The 15,782-nt window shown below is 43.5% G+C and overlaps 2 protein-coding genes across 2 annotated transcripts in view; both read left to right on the top strand.

Moving 5' to 3' along the window:
- Positions 1 to 9,271, top strand: part of afg2a (AFG2 AAA ATPase homolog A) — a 169,460-nt gene extending 160,189 nt beyond the window's left edge. Inside the window, exon 17 of the mRNA XM_019892197.1 lies at positions 8,757 to 9,271. Coding sequence (XP_019747756.1) covers positions 8,757 to 8,960 — 204 coding nt within the window. The 3' untranslated portion in view covers positions 8,961 to 9,271. The remainder of the gene's footprint in view (positions 1 to 8,756) is intronic.
- Positions 9,272 to 11,228: 1,957 nt separating this feature from the next.
- On the top strand, positions 11,229 to 15,559 carry spry1 (sprouty homolog 1, antagonist of FGF signaling (Drosophila)). Its single transcript, XM_019892202.1, has 2 exons — positions 11,229 to 11,838; positions 13,305 to 15,559. Exon 2 carries the CDS (start codon positions 13,360 to 13,362, stop codon positions 14,395 to 14,397), a length of 1,038 nt encoding a protein of 345 aa, XP_019747761.1. The 5' UTR covers positions 11,229 to 11,838; positions 13,305 to 13,359; the 3' UTR covers positions 14,398 to 15,559.
- The last annotated feature ends 223 nt before the right edge of the window (positions 15,560 to 15,782 follow it).

Genomic DNA, 15,782 nt, shown 5'->3' with positions numbered 1-15,782 from the left:
CTGAGTCCTGGCTGGCCATATTCGGGCCGGAGTTGGAAATTGATTTCTGGCCCAAATACTTCACGCAAGAACTGGCCCTCATCTGGTTTGCCAGAGTCAAGCCAGTGCCTCCTTTGCCACGCCTGGGCCGTGTTCGGCCCACATGCGTTATGCCATTGCCGACACAAGGCCAGCTGTGCCGGCTTCATGCCGAATCCGGGCCAGATGCCTTTGCTGACTGGGTACGTATTGAAAATCCCGAGTGTTACCCAAAACAAGGAAGAACGCATCCAAAGCGGGCGTTACATAAAGACACCGGACAATATTGTAGCTTTAAAACTTTGGACTTGCTACAAACTCAAATGGTTAAGACTTGAGACTTCCTCCCACCTTCCTCAGTCCTCTCTCCTGTAAATGTGAGCGATTGTCTGCGAGGGTGAGGCTGGCAGCAGGGGGAGGACTGGACGTCGCCGGCTGTAGACACAAGGGCGGATTGATAGTAAACACACACACACACACACACACACACACACACACACACACACACACACACACACACACGCACAGTGGATGTGCTGCTCACAGGCCCTTCATTAAGGCTGTCTGATACGCTCACTGAGCGCCTTTGTTGCTAGAGGAAGCCAGAAAAGTACACCAGACTGATTTGAGCCCTTATGTATGTGCTGCCTGACGCGATTAGGCAGCTCACTTTTTTTATTTTCTTAGCAGCCCCAAGGGAAGGGTTTATTTTTGCACAGGTAGGGCAGGGGCAATCTTTGTGCAGCACAGGAATACAGACAGGGCTGGCAACACGGCAACTTCATAATTTTTTATTTTATTTTGTTAATAGGCTACACTAAGTTTTAGCTTCGTGGTCAAACAAAATGGCGCAGTGTAATTTGTTTTATATTATTTCGACTTTAGATTTAGATTTATGTCCTTTGGTAACAATTATTGCTTGGCGTTGTAGGTAGCAGCCGAAGCATGTTTCTTTTCTATTTTCAAATTCATAGTTTGATTATTTTGTATTTTTTTCATCGAGTGGAGACAAACGCGTTTAAAATATTTCGTACTTTTTGTTTTATTGAATTAATTAACTGGACTTCAGGGAAGGCGCAGCAGCTTTAGAAAATTATTTTGTAATTTATTGTTTATTATTTGTTGAATCTTTTTTTTTGTTGCAATTTACTTGATAGTGTCTCCTTAGAACACGAAGATGCAGTAGCTTCAGAAAATGAAAGGAGGGAAAAAATATAGCTTTTTATGATTTGCAACTTTATTTTTTTGTTACATTTATTGAAGTTATTATTATTATTTAGTTACATCAGAACAATTTACAGAACTTTAAGATAGCACAGCAGTGCAGAAAAAAAAATGAAAAGAAAAAATATGTAGTTACATGTTCAAGCAAAAGTCATTTATTTGTACTTATGTTTTTAAATATTTTTATTTCACTTTTTTTATTAATCCTTTTTATTTGTTGTTCAATCACAATGTAACATTTTTATATGAACATTAAATTACTATTGTTATATTTTTTTTATGTTTGTCAAATTTTGTTTACTTTAATGCAAAAGTGTAATGACAAAAGCGGCCCACGTGTCTGTCCTGGCTGCTCAGTACAATGTGGCTAATTGTGACAAATACAAACAAAACAAAACCAGAGGAGATGGAGCCAACCCTCCGCATTGACAGAGGAAGCGTAACATTCCAGCGTTGTGACAGCGGAGGACATTTGAACGAGGTTAGGGCACGGGTGGCTGTGTGGAAATGCACGCGCAGTCACCGGTGCGCCTCGCGGCCATGGTGCTGCGCCGGACGCACAGCGACGGCCTTTCTGCTCCGCTGCTCAACGGCACGCGCACACACACACACACACACACACACACACACACACACACACACACACACACACACACGCACACACACACACACATTCACGCCGCTATTCTGCCCGTTAGCCTCGTAGGCTAGGGCAATTGGGCGACGCTTCAATGAGCGCGAGTCACAAATGTCAAGGCAACACAATGTTAACGCGATGCCCAATAAAAGGAAGAACACGTGCAAAGTGGGGTTACACAAAACTACCTGACACGATTGCAGCCTAAAAACAGGCTGGGAAAAAAAAGAGCTCCCATTGCTTCCTTTCTTGCCTCCCTTCTTCCTTTATTTTTCCCTTCATTTATTCTTTTCTTCCTTTCTTCTTTCCTTCATTCATTCTTTCCTTCCTCCCTTCTTTCCTTCATTCTTTGCATCTTTCTTTCATTCTTTCCTTCCTTCCTGCCTTCCTTTGCCCCAGACAGCAGGCTTCTCTTTCTTCCTTCATTCCTAACTTCCTTCCTTCTTTCTTTCCTTGCTTTGTTTTACCTTCCTTTCCTCAGACCCGCTTATTTTTTTTCTTCCTGATTTCCTTCCTTCCTGCCCTCTTTTGTCTGCCTGCGTTTCCTTTGCCTTCTTTCCTTTTTTGTCCTTCATTCCTTTCTTCTGTTTACTTCCCCCCTGCCCTACTTTTTTCCTTAATTCTTTCCTTCTTTCCTACCTTCCTTCCCCACAGACCTGCTTTTTTTCCCTGTCATCTTTTTCTTCCTTGCATACTTCCTTCCCTCTGTCCTTCCTTTCATCCTTCTGTCTTCCATCAGACCAAGTTTATTGTCAGGTATTGTCTTCATCCTGACCTCCTTCCTTCCATTCTTCCTCCCTTCCTTTCCTGCCTTGCATTCTTCCTTGCTTCTTTCTTTCATGCCTTACTTAAATAAATAAATGTGAAAAGTAACAAAATATGGCTATGGTGATCCACATCCAAGTCAAATCTGAATACATCAGATTGATGATTGGCGAAAAGTGTTGAGTCATGACAGCCCAGATTAATTATAGTCTCGTTTTTGTTTTTTTTTTCCATTGGAATGCAGATTGATTTTTCATTCCCGTGGCATGAAAAACGTCGGCAATCACTTAAAAGTCCTGATGCAGTGCGGCAGGCTGTATGCACCCATCAGCTGTTGGCTGCGCAATGGCAAAGCAAATGAGAGGCCGGGCTAATCATCAAGAGGCTCTTAGTTCTGAGATTTGCTGACTCAAGACTCAAAACGTTGGCCTGATAGCGAGTCTACAGCGCTGCTTTTTTTTTTTAATTTTCATTTTTTTGATGATGAAGCAAAAAAAAAAAAAACGAGCCAACAGTAAGCGTCTCTGTGCTAGTACACGAGTTAAACACTAAATGCCTGTGAGTGATGGAGGCCTCGATGGTCTCTGAATCTTGCTCTTGACAGCGTGTTTATTTGCTGACAATACAAATATGAGACAGATTTTATCACCGGACCTGACGGCAATCAGCCTGCAACCCTGTGCATGCCGCCATTCAATTTTGGGATACAGTGAACCCTCATTTATCACGGGGGTTATGTTCCAAAAAGAACCCGTGATAGGCGAAATCCGTGAAGTAGTCAGCTTTATTTTTTACAGTTATTATACAATACTGAACTATGTATACAATGCAGAGGCGATAGCTCTAAGACTGCAACGGAAGCTCAGCTTCCCCTAAAATGTCAAAAAGTAAGTGATTGGATTGGATTGGATACAACTTTATTGTCAAATGTGCTGTATCAAATATATGTGTGTACGTACAATTGTGTGGACATGTCATTGACTAAATATGCGCTACAAGACGCTCAACTTTTGTTCCGAATCAGCTTCTTATTACCGGTTACGAGTCGACTCTCTTCTCATTCATTCCCGCAGCTTCACTGTGCTTTAAACTGTGTGGACACTGAGCGTCTGCAGCGGGGACCTAGAGAGTTCAGTGTAGGGTGTCCCCATGCATTGAAATGAGACGAGTTATTGGATAAATGCTGGTTTTGTCCCGTCCATCGGACGCTCAGCGTCTCTGGGAGCCTATGGACAGTGGGCGTTTATCGGCTGGCCCGGACGCTCGGCTTTTCTGCATGATGATTGGATGATCTGTCTGAGGCTGCATCTCTTTTTGATTGACAGCGAAATGAGCCAATCACTGATCTTATGGTGAAGGCATCCTTTTCATTTTTTTGAAAAGGAACGGAGAGTAGAATTCACATATAAATATACGGACACATTTTATGATGTAGGCTGAAATTGAGCTTCCCCTCCTTGACAGACCAGCATCCGCCACTGAAACAATGAAACCAAAGACCAAAAATTTGCAAAGGTAAATTTGGCAAGCTGTACAGAGACGAGGTGCGGAGACTGTTCACGTTGGTCAGTCCCTTAGCCAATCAGGATGCAGAACACAATTCACTGTTTAAAAAAAGCATGAAAAAAAATGCACTAAAAAAATCCGTGAAACAGCGAACTCGCGGAAGGTGAACCGCGTTATAGCGAGGGTTCACTGTATTTTGTCTCCCATTTGGCATCACTAGCTTCTGGCCTGGCGTGTCCTGTATAGTACGAAAGTCATTTTACAGTCCTCCTATTTGAACTGGGATTGTTTTGATAGCTGTTTTTTTTTCCCCAATTAAAAAAAAAAAAAAAGTTGTTTTCATTGTTCCAGGAAAGGAGGTGACAAATCTTTTGGGCTAGACTAATGGGCATTGTGATTGTTGTCAAAATAAGTTTCTAACTGACCATTTCCTGCCATGGTATTAAATAATACAGTGTCGACAAAGGGAGAGACAAAAGTTACTCATTAAACTCGCATAACGTTACCATGTCGTGTTTCTTTACTTTGATGAGAAGTGACACCAGAACTTCAGCTGGAAATCTTTCACCACCAAAGGCAGTGACCATGAATCGCCTTCAGGTCACAGCAGTGAGCAACGTTTATCAAGACTGAAATAAGCAGCACATACTTTTCGGCCACAGTGGTCACACATGCACACATTGTGCATGTAACAAAACTAATAGTCAACGATTAATAAAATATGGTGGACATCTGATCCTACCACCCGACAATTCGCCTGAGTCCTGAGCAACTGTGATGTCATTTTCAATTGACAGCAAGAGGCAAAATGGCCGCCTGCTGAAATAGATAAAAACGGCTGGATTTTGCTTCATAACTCAAATGAGATACAGACAGAAACGATCCATGGACTTTCAAGTTCTGAGGTTGTGAAACTTGTGAAGATGATATTTTCCTGTTTAGGGATGTTGCGGTGAAAAACTGGATCACTTGGTTCCACACGTCCCGTTCTCTTGCTGGCGTATACAGTACTTTGCCTTCATTGTTTGGAATCATTATTACTGACAGGTGACTGAACCTCCTGAAATTGTTTGAATGATGGGAAATTTTCGCTTGAAATGAGCCTGGCCTCGTGTGTTTACCTTTCCTAAATCATGTCGGTGGAAACAGAAGAGGGGTGGGGGGGTAGCGAGTAGACCTCACATCCTGACATCTGCGAAGCACCTGTCCCGAACTGCGTATGCTATGCTAGCTTGGCCCAAGCGCATTGAAGAGACCAAACGAAACAGATTTGAACCCCTTTAGATCTTTCCAAAATAAGCCTACACAACCTCTCAGGAGTTGATTCGTCGCCGTCCATCGACCGATTTACCTGTATTTTTTTTGGTGTGCTAAACATCAGTCGCAGTTTTGTTTTGATCACGTTCAAATATTGCTTGTCTGTAACAGAACTTGAGATGGTACAAACATTTCAAAACTGGCTTCAACTTTGACTAAATTATGACGTGTTTCATCATAGCTTCAATGAGATTTAAAGTACACTTAAGGTGTGTCAGAGCTATGGTGAGTAATTCATAGCTGCTTAGTTTGAGCTGCTTCTCCGTTTGGTCTGATGAAGTTTTACTGTGACAATATGCTCTGCCCACATTAAACAGCTGTGCCACTTCAAAAAAACAAAATCTGTCGAGGATACCCGTTTGGACGAATTCCCTCGTAGGAGTTTGTCAAGGCCTTGGAATTCGCCTGAAATGGCTGATTGGCACCAAAATGGCCACCTTCCTGTTCAGTTTCATGCATTGGTCCTTCAGACTTTTTTGCGCATTTGGTTATGTTAGTTGTGTCCACCAAATTTCATGTCATTTGGTGAAACTAGTGTCAGGTGCTTTTTTTCCCAACAAACTTTTCGTAATCGTTCAAAAGGATCATCAAACGTTGACGCAATGCTTTGTGTCACATTCAATGGCATAGAGAAAAAAGCTTCAGAATTTAGCGTCTGTCAGCTGTACATTATAACTGCTCCCAATTGGGGCGCATTTCAGCAAATTTCCTAATTGGCATTTTCAAAGTACAGGCCCTGGTTTGCATGCAAAGTGGAGGCATCCAAAAATGCTGACTTCCTCTTTAGTTTCTGGCATGGGTCCTTGAGACTTTTTCGCTTATCTCATTATAGGGGTGTTCACACGGCAAAATTTGCGCCGGTGCTACGCCGGTGCTGCGCCAGTAGAGCGTTCACACATGAAAAGTTACACCGGTGTAGCCCCTGAAAACAGCTTCCTCCGGAGCAAATTTAACCCACGCGAATGCGTTGCTTTCGTGCTCTGTTGTACTTCCGTCATTTGTTTGTCTCATAACGACTCAAGACATGATGGCTGGCAATAACAGTAGAATGGCAACTGGCAATAACAGTAGCAAGCGGCATCTTGCCTCTTGGGTTGTACCATCTCAACTAGAACGGGGGGGATAGTCCCCAAACATCATCTTTCCTTTTGTAGGAGACTGGACTGTCTCGGAGTTGTTTGTGTAGTTTGTTCCTCTGTTATGTGTTCACAACCCCCCCATAGAATTTATTTTGTGATTTCCTCTCTTGATTTTATGTTTGGCGCATCATATGTTTGCTTTTCTGAGTGTCATTGAAGTCATCGTTGATTTACGTTTTCGGGGCGGTCATTGAACGCCTCTCGAGCAGAAGGCACGGAGACCGAGAAGGAGAAGGACGTGCCTGTACAGTAGTAGCTTGAGTTGTATTGTTTTAAAAAGAACCAACACGACAGCTCTTTTGTTTTCTATCGTTTTGCTCCGCTGCAGAAACTGCCGTGTGACCGCAAGTGGGGCTGCAACGGCGCTACGCCGGAGTTAACACGCTCAGCGGCTTTGTACGTGTGACCGCTCCACAAAATTTGCTATATAGTAAGATATATCGCAACAAAATACATCGGTGCAGCACCGGAGCAAATGTGTGCCCTGTGAACAACCCTTATGATAAACTTGTTCACCAAATGTTATTTTGATTGGTTAGACTGTTACAGAGAACTAATTTTTTTTTAAGGACTTTAATATCAAAATATTACGCCCCCAATCGTGTAAAAATATGGTTTGATTCCCCCCCCTTCCCGCCAACCACCCTCTTGAACAAGGTAGGTGTTAGTTTTTGTGAAGATTCAGAATTTTATTCTGGACTTTATTCTCATAACATAAATGTTTCTCTTAATTGTTCAACACTTTATAACGTTACTCTAAAATAGACCATTTAAAATTCCTCTGTCATGTACAGGTTCACCTGTTAAATCTGACTGGCAATGGGATTATGAAAGGATCCTTGGAAAAATGTCTCTCCTGTAAGGGGTCCCTGGACTCGCAAAGTTTGCAAGCCCCTGTCCTGAATGTGTGTAATTCAAAGCAAGGAGGCCGTGTTTGCACTTTAGACACAGCCACATCCCAAATGTTGCCTCAACACATATTTGAGTGACAGGGGGCTGCTTTGGAAGCAGACATAATCCCGTTAGATCAAGTCCACCTCCAGAGGACACCGGCGAAATGCTATGCTCGAGAAAGGATCTCAAGTGCAATCTAAGAAGTCGGATACCAGCAATCAGTGTTTTTCAAACACGGATAGTGACCGATATATGTCATCATGAAACTTAGATTGCACTGTTGAGGCCAACATTTCTTTTTCTCCTAAAGATTCTTTATTGAAATTCAAAACATTGTTTTTTACAATTACAAAAAGTGAGCGCCAACCTCCAGTTTAAATCCCACGTCATTTTTGTTTATTTCTATCAATATGATTGAAGTAATTTTTACAGTTATGAACAAGACTTAAGTCTTGAAGATGTGCAACTTTCTTCTTTAAATGATACAATGTCATTCTCATAAAATTGCAACTTTAATCACATACACATTTTTTTCTAAAAATATCCGGTTACAATCTTGAAAATTAAGTTTACCCCCACTTTCACGAAACTACAAATAATCGAAACCCACACGAAATGGTCTGTAATTTCCTACAGGTGCCACAAGGTGGCGGCTAAGCATTTTTTTAAAATGAGATAAGGCTATGGCTTGACGACAAATTCTTCATTCATTTCAACGTAGTTGTCTCACCCAAAATTGCCACAAGATCATATTTTTATTTTAGACATGGCTTCTGCCTCACCACAAAAACAGCATTTCGTCCCCTTTTAGTGTTTTTTTTTCCTTGTAGACGACATCAGTAAGAAATATGGTTCGAACAATTGTTGAAAAAAAAATGACTCTTCTTTTGTTAACTTCTGTTTTAAACCGAAGGGTGCGTATCATTATTATTTTTCATGTTTGGCAAAAATTTGGAAAATAAAATGTAAGGATTAAAAACATCAAATATTCATAATCTGAAAAAAATCCATTGAAATGAAACATTACACTTATTATTTTGTTTTGTTTTTAGATAGAATTGGATTTGTGAAGGTGTCCCGTCACATTATTCTTATGTGTTTAGCTGTACGCTTATTTCCATTGTGTCACTAACGTTGATGGGCCTCTCACTAGACTGCCCATGTGACCGTGCATGTGGTTGTGTGTGTGTGTGTGTGTGTGTGTGTGTGTGTGTGTGTGTGTGTGTGTGTGTGTGTATGTCTGCTTCCTGTCCCAGATAACAGCAGTATGCCGAGAGGCCGCCCTGCTAGCCCTGCAGGAGGACATGAAAGCCGAGCACGTGGACGCCAGCCATTTCCAGAGCGCCCTCGCCGCCGTGAAGCCACGCGTCCCCGACGCTCTGCTCCAGTCATACGTCGCCTACCAGCAGCGGCACGCCGCCGCCATCACCACCCCGCCTTCTTTTTTGCCCCCCCTCTGATGTCTTATTATTGCTTGCCATCATGTGCTGGCTTTAAATCATCCTATCATGTCAAATACAGTACATTATCCATGAGTCGACATAATGGTAACATCAACTGTAAAAATTCCATAATCATGAATTTTTTTTTTTTCACATTTATTCATCACAATAGTGTGTGCACACAAACTGATTATCATCATTTTGGACATTTTTAACTGAAAATATGTTCATTTATATTAAACAGCAACATTGGAATAAATGCATTTGTGTTTTGGGTTAGTTTGGTCTTGTTTGTCCCAATCATGCAATAAAAACTAACGTGAGATGTATGACCCCCTTCCCAAAAATAATTTTTTTTGGGTTCCCAAGTTGCCAAATTCTGAATCCTAATTGTGAAAAAGAAAATTTAAATTGACCAAATTTGGACAATTCAAATGAAATTGAAGATATAATGAAATATGGATGGTGAGATTTCTTTTTTAACCGTATTTTTTTTCCAAAATAGTATATTTAATCTGTCCATCAATTTTCCAAACAGTTTATCCTCACAAGGGCTGTGGGTGCACGGGAGTCTATCCCAGCTGTCAGTGGGTACACCCTGAACTGGTTGCTAGCCAATGGCAGGGCTATATTTGATATAGAATTCAGTCATACCTATTTTTAAAAAATGTCCCCAACTTTTTAGGGCGCTAGTAGCCACAGTCAGATATTTTATGTTTATTTTTTTTTTAATGCATAGCTCGATAACATAATTGACACATTATCTTTTTAAAATGTAAAAAAAAAACAAATGAATCCAAAATTAAATTTTAGTCATATATTTTGTACTAACTATGACAGATCCATCCATGTATTTAATTGAAACCAAAAATCAATAAGGTCCCCCCATAGAACTAAAGGACGAAGCAGTCACCTCTTGTTCCTGTAGTTCCCCCCCCCCTGGTCCTCCATTTTGTGTCTTATCCAAGGAGAATTTACGTCCAGTGAGCCTTAATGGCGACACCGTCGGCCATCTGTCGATCTGTAACAGCAACACCAACTCCATCAACCACTAAACTTCTTCAAAACTCTCAACAACTCGTTTTGTCTTCTTTTATGACTGTGTCTATAAGTGTGCGTGTATGTGTGTGTGCGCGCGCGCGCGTCTGTCGAGGCCGCGAAGCATACGGGAGGCCCATTCTTCCCTAGTGTATGGATTGTTCCATTTGAATGGCAGCCCCATTGACTTTGTATTGAACTTCCCCTTTTCTCATGGATCCGGATGTAGCGCATCCGCGACACCAATAAAAGCAGACGGTCGGGGACACGGGTGGGGGAGCGGCTGAGCAGAGAGGCGGGGGCGAGGGGGCTTTTCCGACTCACCCCCTCCCCGCGCTTCTTTTTTTAAGGTGGACCGGAACTGATGTGAGCAGCAGGCGTTCCACAGGGAGACGAAATCTTACATTATCCTTTCACAAAACAGGCATTGATTTATTTCAAATAATATATTGTGTAGTTTATCAAACATTTAATCGAATTTTGTTTTTTTTAATCACAGTTAATTGAGCAATAATTAAAACCTGTGCAATAAATATTTATGTAATTAAAACATTTTAAATTATCAGTTTCTCTTTTGTATGGATTTTATTTGAAATTATTTGAAAAAGTATGCTTAATTTAAAATTGATGTTTCTATTATTATTTTCTAATTAATTAACAAATGTTATTTTGGTTATGAATATGAACTATGTAATGTGTAGTAATCAATGCTTCAATAATTAGGCCCATTTAAAGAAAACCAGCATAGATAATTCGTCTTAGTAGCTTAACGATTTCTATTTTTAAGAATAGTTTAAAAAAATACATCATGAAATACATTTTTCCATTATTATTCAGATTTTGTCCTAATGAATAAATATACTTCAACGTCAATGAATAATGTCTGTCTCTCTTTTGTATGTGCCATATTTAACTTTTATGTTTCAATGACGACTCGGGTGTTGTTTAATCCAAACTAGCCTCATGTAAATAAAAATGTTGAGTCGTAGTGAATTCGACAGGGGTGACTTCGTAACACGTTTTCACAACATGTTCCAGTATAGTAAACTCCCCGCATGAGTCCTTACCAAAAATGACAAAGGCGCCGAGAAAGGCCCAAAGGGGGGAAAAAAACGTGTTTCGACAAATGCGTCACTTGACTATTCACCAAAGCCACAAGAGCGGATACGGCCCGGTTCGCTCGGGTCCGGTCCACCTTAACGGCTTCAGCACATCTGCCCAATGAATCAGGAGCGGATGCGATGTATCCTTTTTCAGGGGCCTCAATGGCCAGTGGGAGGTGTCTTGTGCTGCAGCAAACACTGCGGGGCCCCGCCGGCCTCATTCATTCAGCGCTCACAGGCCCGCCAAGCACCAAGCAAGCGAGCTGGGAGGCAGGGAGGTGAGCCAAAGCCAGCCTTGAAGCCTCAAAGCGCCCGTACACCACAGGAGCACCCGCTTTGGATCTTACCCGCTTCGCATTTTCGCCCATTTAACGCTCGCCCGCACTTTTCTCCCCCTTTCGCTCATTTTTTTTCCTCCCACTTCCACGCAGGGACTCCGACTCGGCTCGGTCCTGACCAGAGATCGGCCTGCCTCTGGTCCGTGTAAAAAGTGCGCAACTGTGCGTGTGTGTGGAGGGGCTTTGGATTTACTCGGCTTCGTGTGTGTGTGTGAGTGTGTGTTTGTTTACGCACGGGACCTTTACCTAAAAACAAGGGAATTAACGCCGCAAACGGGATACACGCAAATACTTGGATTAGCAAGCTGTGAATGCTCCGCGTTCAATTACCGTGGGGGACAACGCGCTTCCTCTCTGGATGGACTCTCGGTAGGCGGTCTGCTTGATGGATTCGAGCCTATGGACGCTTGCATATAGGTAAATAACATCTTTCAACTCATTTTCACGCAATTTTGCGGCGCACACTGTGGACTACTGCACCTTTTGAAACACTTTTGCATCACTTTTAAACATTCCGCGTGAGGTTTGACGCGTTTAAAAGCGCACGAGTGGAGTTGAAGGGAGTTTTTTTTCTTGCTGTAGGTTCCACGCGTGTCTGCATGCGTTCTTCCATGGCTGTTGCCTGGGACAAACACCCCTCCCCCGCGCAACGGCGCTTGTTTTCATTCATAACTTTTTCTATTTGCATGCAACGTAGGCGCGAGGTGCAAATGAACTTTGGAAATGCTTGCCAAAACGCTCAATGCCAAAAACGCGGATTTGCACCAAATGTCAGAGAAATGTAAAAATGTTTGTTTGAAACCAACAAAAAGTGAGTGTAGTTCATCGGTGGAGAAAATAAGGATCGTGGGCCATGGAGAGCATGTGTACAAATGTCAAAGTTGTTGGGAGGGAAGCGTTTATAATGTTGAATAATAAATACGAGTTTGTGTTTTTGGTGGTTTCAATCATGTAAAATGTTGTTTGGAAAACACTTTAAGCGGTTCAACGTGTCGCTTTGACCTTGAGGCTATTTTGTTGTTGTTGTTTTTTTCTCCCCCATTTCCCTCAAAAGCCGTTTCCCCCCTAACTTTCCAGTGGGGGTGCGTGCGAGAATACTAAGCAAGGCGGCTCATTTAGTCGCTGTCCTCGTTTCGTGGCCGCGCTCGCATTTAAATGTTAACTAGTCATAGAGATGTAAATGAGCGAGGGGAAGTGTTTGCGAGTGGGCCCCCGTTGGACTTTTTGCAATGCGTGCGTATTGGGGCGAGGGGGGGACATATTTTGGAGGGAGGGGGTCGTCTTGTTTCTTAGTCGATTTCTGGTGAACGAAAAGTAGTATTGTGGTTATGAATGGATTCCCACAAGGGAAATGTGCTGTTCCAGTAGTCTCCGCAATGAAAACAACGCAAAGCATGCATGCTGAACTCCTAATTTTCAAGAAATCAGAGGTCATAATTCCAGTTTGGTCTGAAATTTGGGGAGAAAAGTGACCATAAATGTTGACAGTTAAGGAGCTGAGGGAATGTAACATTGGCGTTATGCTAAGTAGTTTTAATAAGAAGCAGCGAGTGCAATAGTGGTTTATTATTGTAATTTGAATACCCGCAGCACCCTTTTTGGGCCCTCAAGGACATCGTACAAAGCATAGAAACTACATTACAAAGTGAGTGGAAGTGCTGGAGAGAGTACGATTTTGTGTCAGATTGGTAAAATGGTGCATAAGCATTAAATTACTGGTTATTTCTTGTTTGAATTGTCTTTTGGATTTTTCTTTGTACAGGATTTTGCATGGTTGTTCTAAAAGTGCTCCATATAAAAAGTTCAGTTCTTCTCCTACACTCCAATATGTGACAAGTTAACTCAACCTGAATAAAGCTGACCAAGTCCTTCCGTGTGCGCAGGTTTTCCGATGCATGCCAAGTCCACGGTTAATGTCGGAAGTGGTGATCCCCCCAGATGGAGCTCCAAAGTCAACATGGCCCCGGCGGTTCATTAGTGGTGATCCAGCAGCCCTCCCTCGAGAGCCGCCAGAGGTCGGATTACGAGCGGGAGTTCCAGCATGCCGCCATCCTCTCCCTGGACCAGATCAAGGCCATCCGCTCCAGCAACGAGTACACGGAAGGGCCGTCGGTGGCGCGCCGCCCACCCGTGCCCCGCATGCCGTCGCGGCCGCACGACAAGCAGGAGAGGACTCACGAGGTCATCCTGGTCAATGTGAACAACAACTATGAGCACCGGCCGTCCGGAGGGGTAGTAGTGAGTGGCCACCATTGGGGCGGCAGCGGCGGGGCCCGGGTGCCGGTTCTGAGCCGCTCCACCAGCACGGGGAGTGCCGCCAGCTCGGGGAGCAACAGCAGCGCCTCCTCCGAGCAGGGACTCCTGGCACGCTCCCCGCCCGCCAGACTCAACGGCAATGTGCGGCCCGTTCGGACTCAGCCCAAAGCTAAAGGGCCAGTGATGGGTCCCAAATCGGGCCCTCACTTCCACCAGGTGCCGCTCAAGGGCAAATTGGACTTCTCCAGCCCTGCGAAAGAGGTACTGCCACCCGCGGCCGCCGCCGGGCACCAGTTCATCTGCGAACGTTGCGGTAAATGCAAGTGCAGCGAGTGCACGGCCCCCCGCAGCCTGCCCTCGTGCCTGGCGTGCAACGGCCAGTGCCTGTGCTCGGCAGAGAGTGCGCTGGAGCACGGCACATGCATGTGCCTGGTCAAAGGGATCTTCTACCACTGCTCCAACGACGACGAGGGGGACTCGTGTGCCGACCACCCCTGCTCGCCATCGCACTCGCACTGCTGCTCGCGCTTCCTGTGCATGGGATTAATGTCGGTACTCTTCCCCTGCCTGCTGTGCTACCCGCCGGTCAAGGGCTGCCTGAAGGCATGCCAGGGATGCTACGACCGGGTGCGGAGGCCCGGCTGTCGATGCAAGAACTCCAACACTGTGTACTGTAAACTGGAGAGCTGGGCCCCGCAGAACCAGGAGAAACTTTCCTGATTACCCCCCCCCCCCTCCCCGATTCCAACAACCACCACCATGGACAATAATGACAGCGACAAAATCCAGCAAGCACCTCCCGCCCATCTTCCCTTGAAGAAAAACCACTCGATTTGAAAAATGTTTTTTTTTTTTTTGTTTTTTTTCCGGTTCAGGACCGTGTTTTTACACACCAGTGTTTGCCTTACCCGCCCCCGTGTGTTTCCTCGAGTCTCTTCTCCGATTCCCGTATCGTTTTACTTCCATTATTTTCCTGTGAAGGAGTGTCTTTCCCGAGCAGGGTTTCTCAAAGTAGCCCCCAAGTAATGTCAACAACTGTACATTGCAAAAGAGCACAACTCCAAATTGACAATGGCGGAGTGCCCCCAGAAAGGTGACCCATTCTTGGTCCCTGTCATGCTGCTTGTTTTGAAGCAGGATTTCTCTCACTTTACCGCCTCGGTAACGTCAACACAAGCCAAACGAATGCAGAAGAATGCAATTTTGCTATGACATTTGGGGATCCTATCCCTGTCCCTGACCCTCAGTTTGGGAAACCCTGCTTATTTTTTGACATAGCCCCTGACCCCTTCCTCATCCCATCATGTTAATGTCTCCTCTAACTACACATATTTAATAACAAGGGGTCACAACTCCACTTTCACATTTGGGACCCAATCTTGTCCCCTGATCCTCAGTTTGAGAAACCCTGCTTATTTTTAGGGCAATGATGTAGCTGTTACCTGCAGGTATGTTATATTTTGAATTTTGGTTGAATTACTGGTTGCTAGATCACACTAAAAACCTCCTCCATGCTTATGTTGCATTAACACAAGCACATCCATCTTGTCGTGTTTGTTTTTTCTCTTTTCTTCACATGGAATATGTTTCTCTTCCCTCATCCTCCCATTTATTTTGTGTACATTGTATGCTCAAAAAAGAGGAATTCTGGCTATTTTGGTTAAGAAAATCTGTTAAAATTGTTTTTGTTGTTGTACAAAAATATTTATTATGTGAAGCTCTATTATTTTATGATATTTATTGCAAGAGACAGTCTTAAAATTTTACTCATGTCAATATAACAAAAATATCAAATACTTACTGAGAAAAAAATTAAAAGGGTGGCACAAAAGAAAACTATGTTAACTTTAATGCAGAAAATATATTAATTAATGAAAACAAACAAGTTCTTGTCTTGCTTTCTCCCCCGAATGTGTGTGTTGATGGAATTTTTGGCATTGTGAATGTGACGCTGACATCACATGAGCTCACCACTCCCCACTACCCACAGGAAGTCACTCAACAAGTCAACACAAGATCCTCCCAATCAGATTCCCAAACTTCCAGGCGCTCCTCATAATGTGTGTGTGTGTGTGTGTGTGTGTGTGTGTGTGTGTGTGTGTGTG

The sequence above is a fragment of the Hippocampus comes genome, unplaced genomic scaffold, assembly GCF_001891065.2.
Source record: "Hippocampus comes isolate QL1 unplaced genomic scaffold, H_comes_QL1_v1.1 scaffold129, whole genome shotgun sequence".
In the NCBI taxonomy this organism is placed as follows: domain Eukaryota; kingdom Metazoa; phylum Chordata; class Actinopteri; order Syngnathiformes; family Syngnathidae; genus Hippocampus; species Hippocampus comes.
Note: the sequence above shows the minus strand (reverse complement) of the source record. Positions and strands in the feature narration are given on the sequence as shown.

What these genes read in the sequence shown, in the direction of transcription:
- spry1 (XM_019892202.1), top strand. Translation starts at nt 13,360, where the DNA reads ATGGAGCTCCAAAGTCAACATGGCCCCGGCGGTTCATTAGTGGTGATC.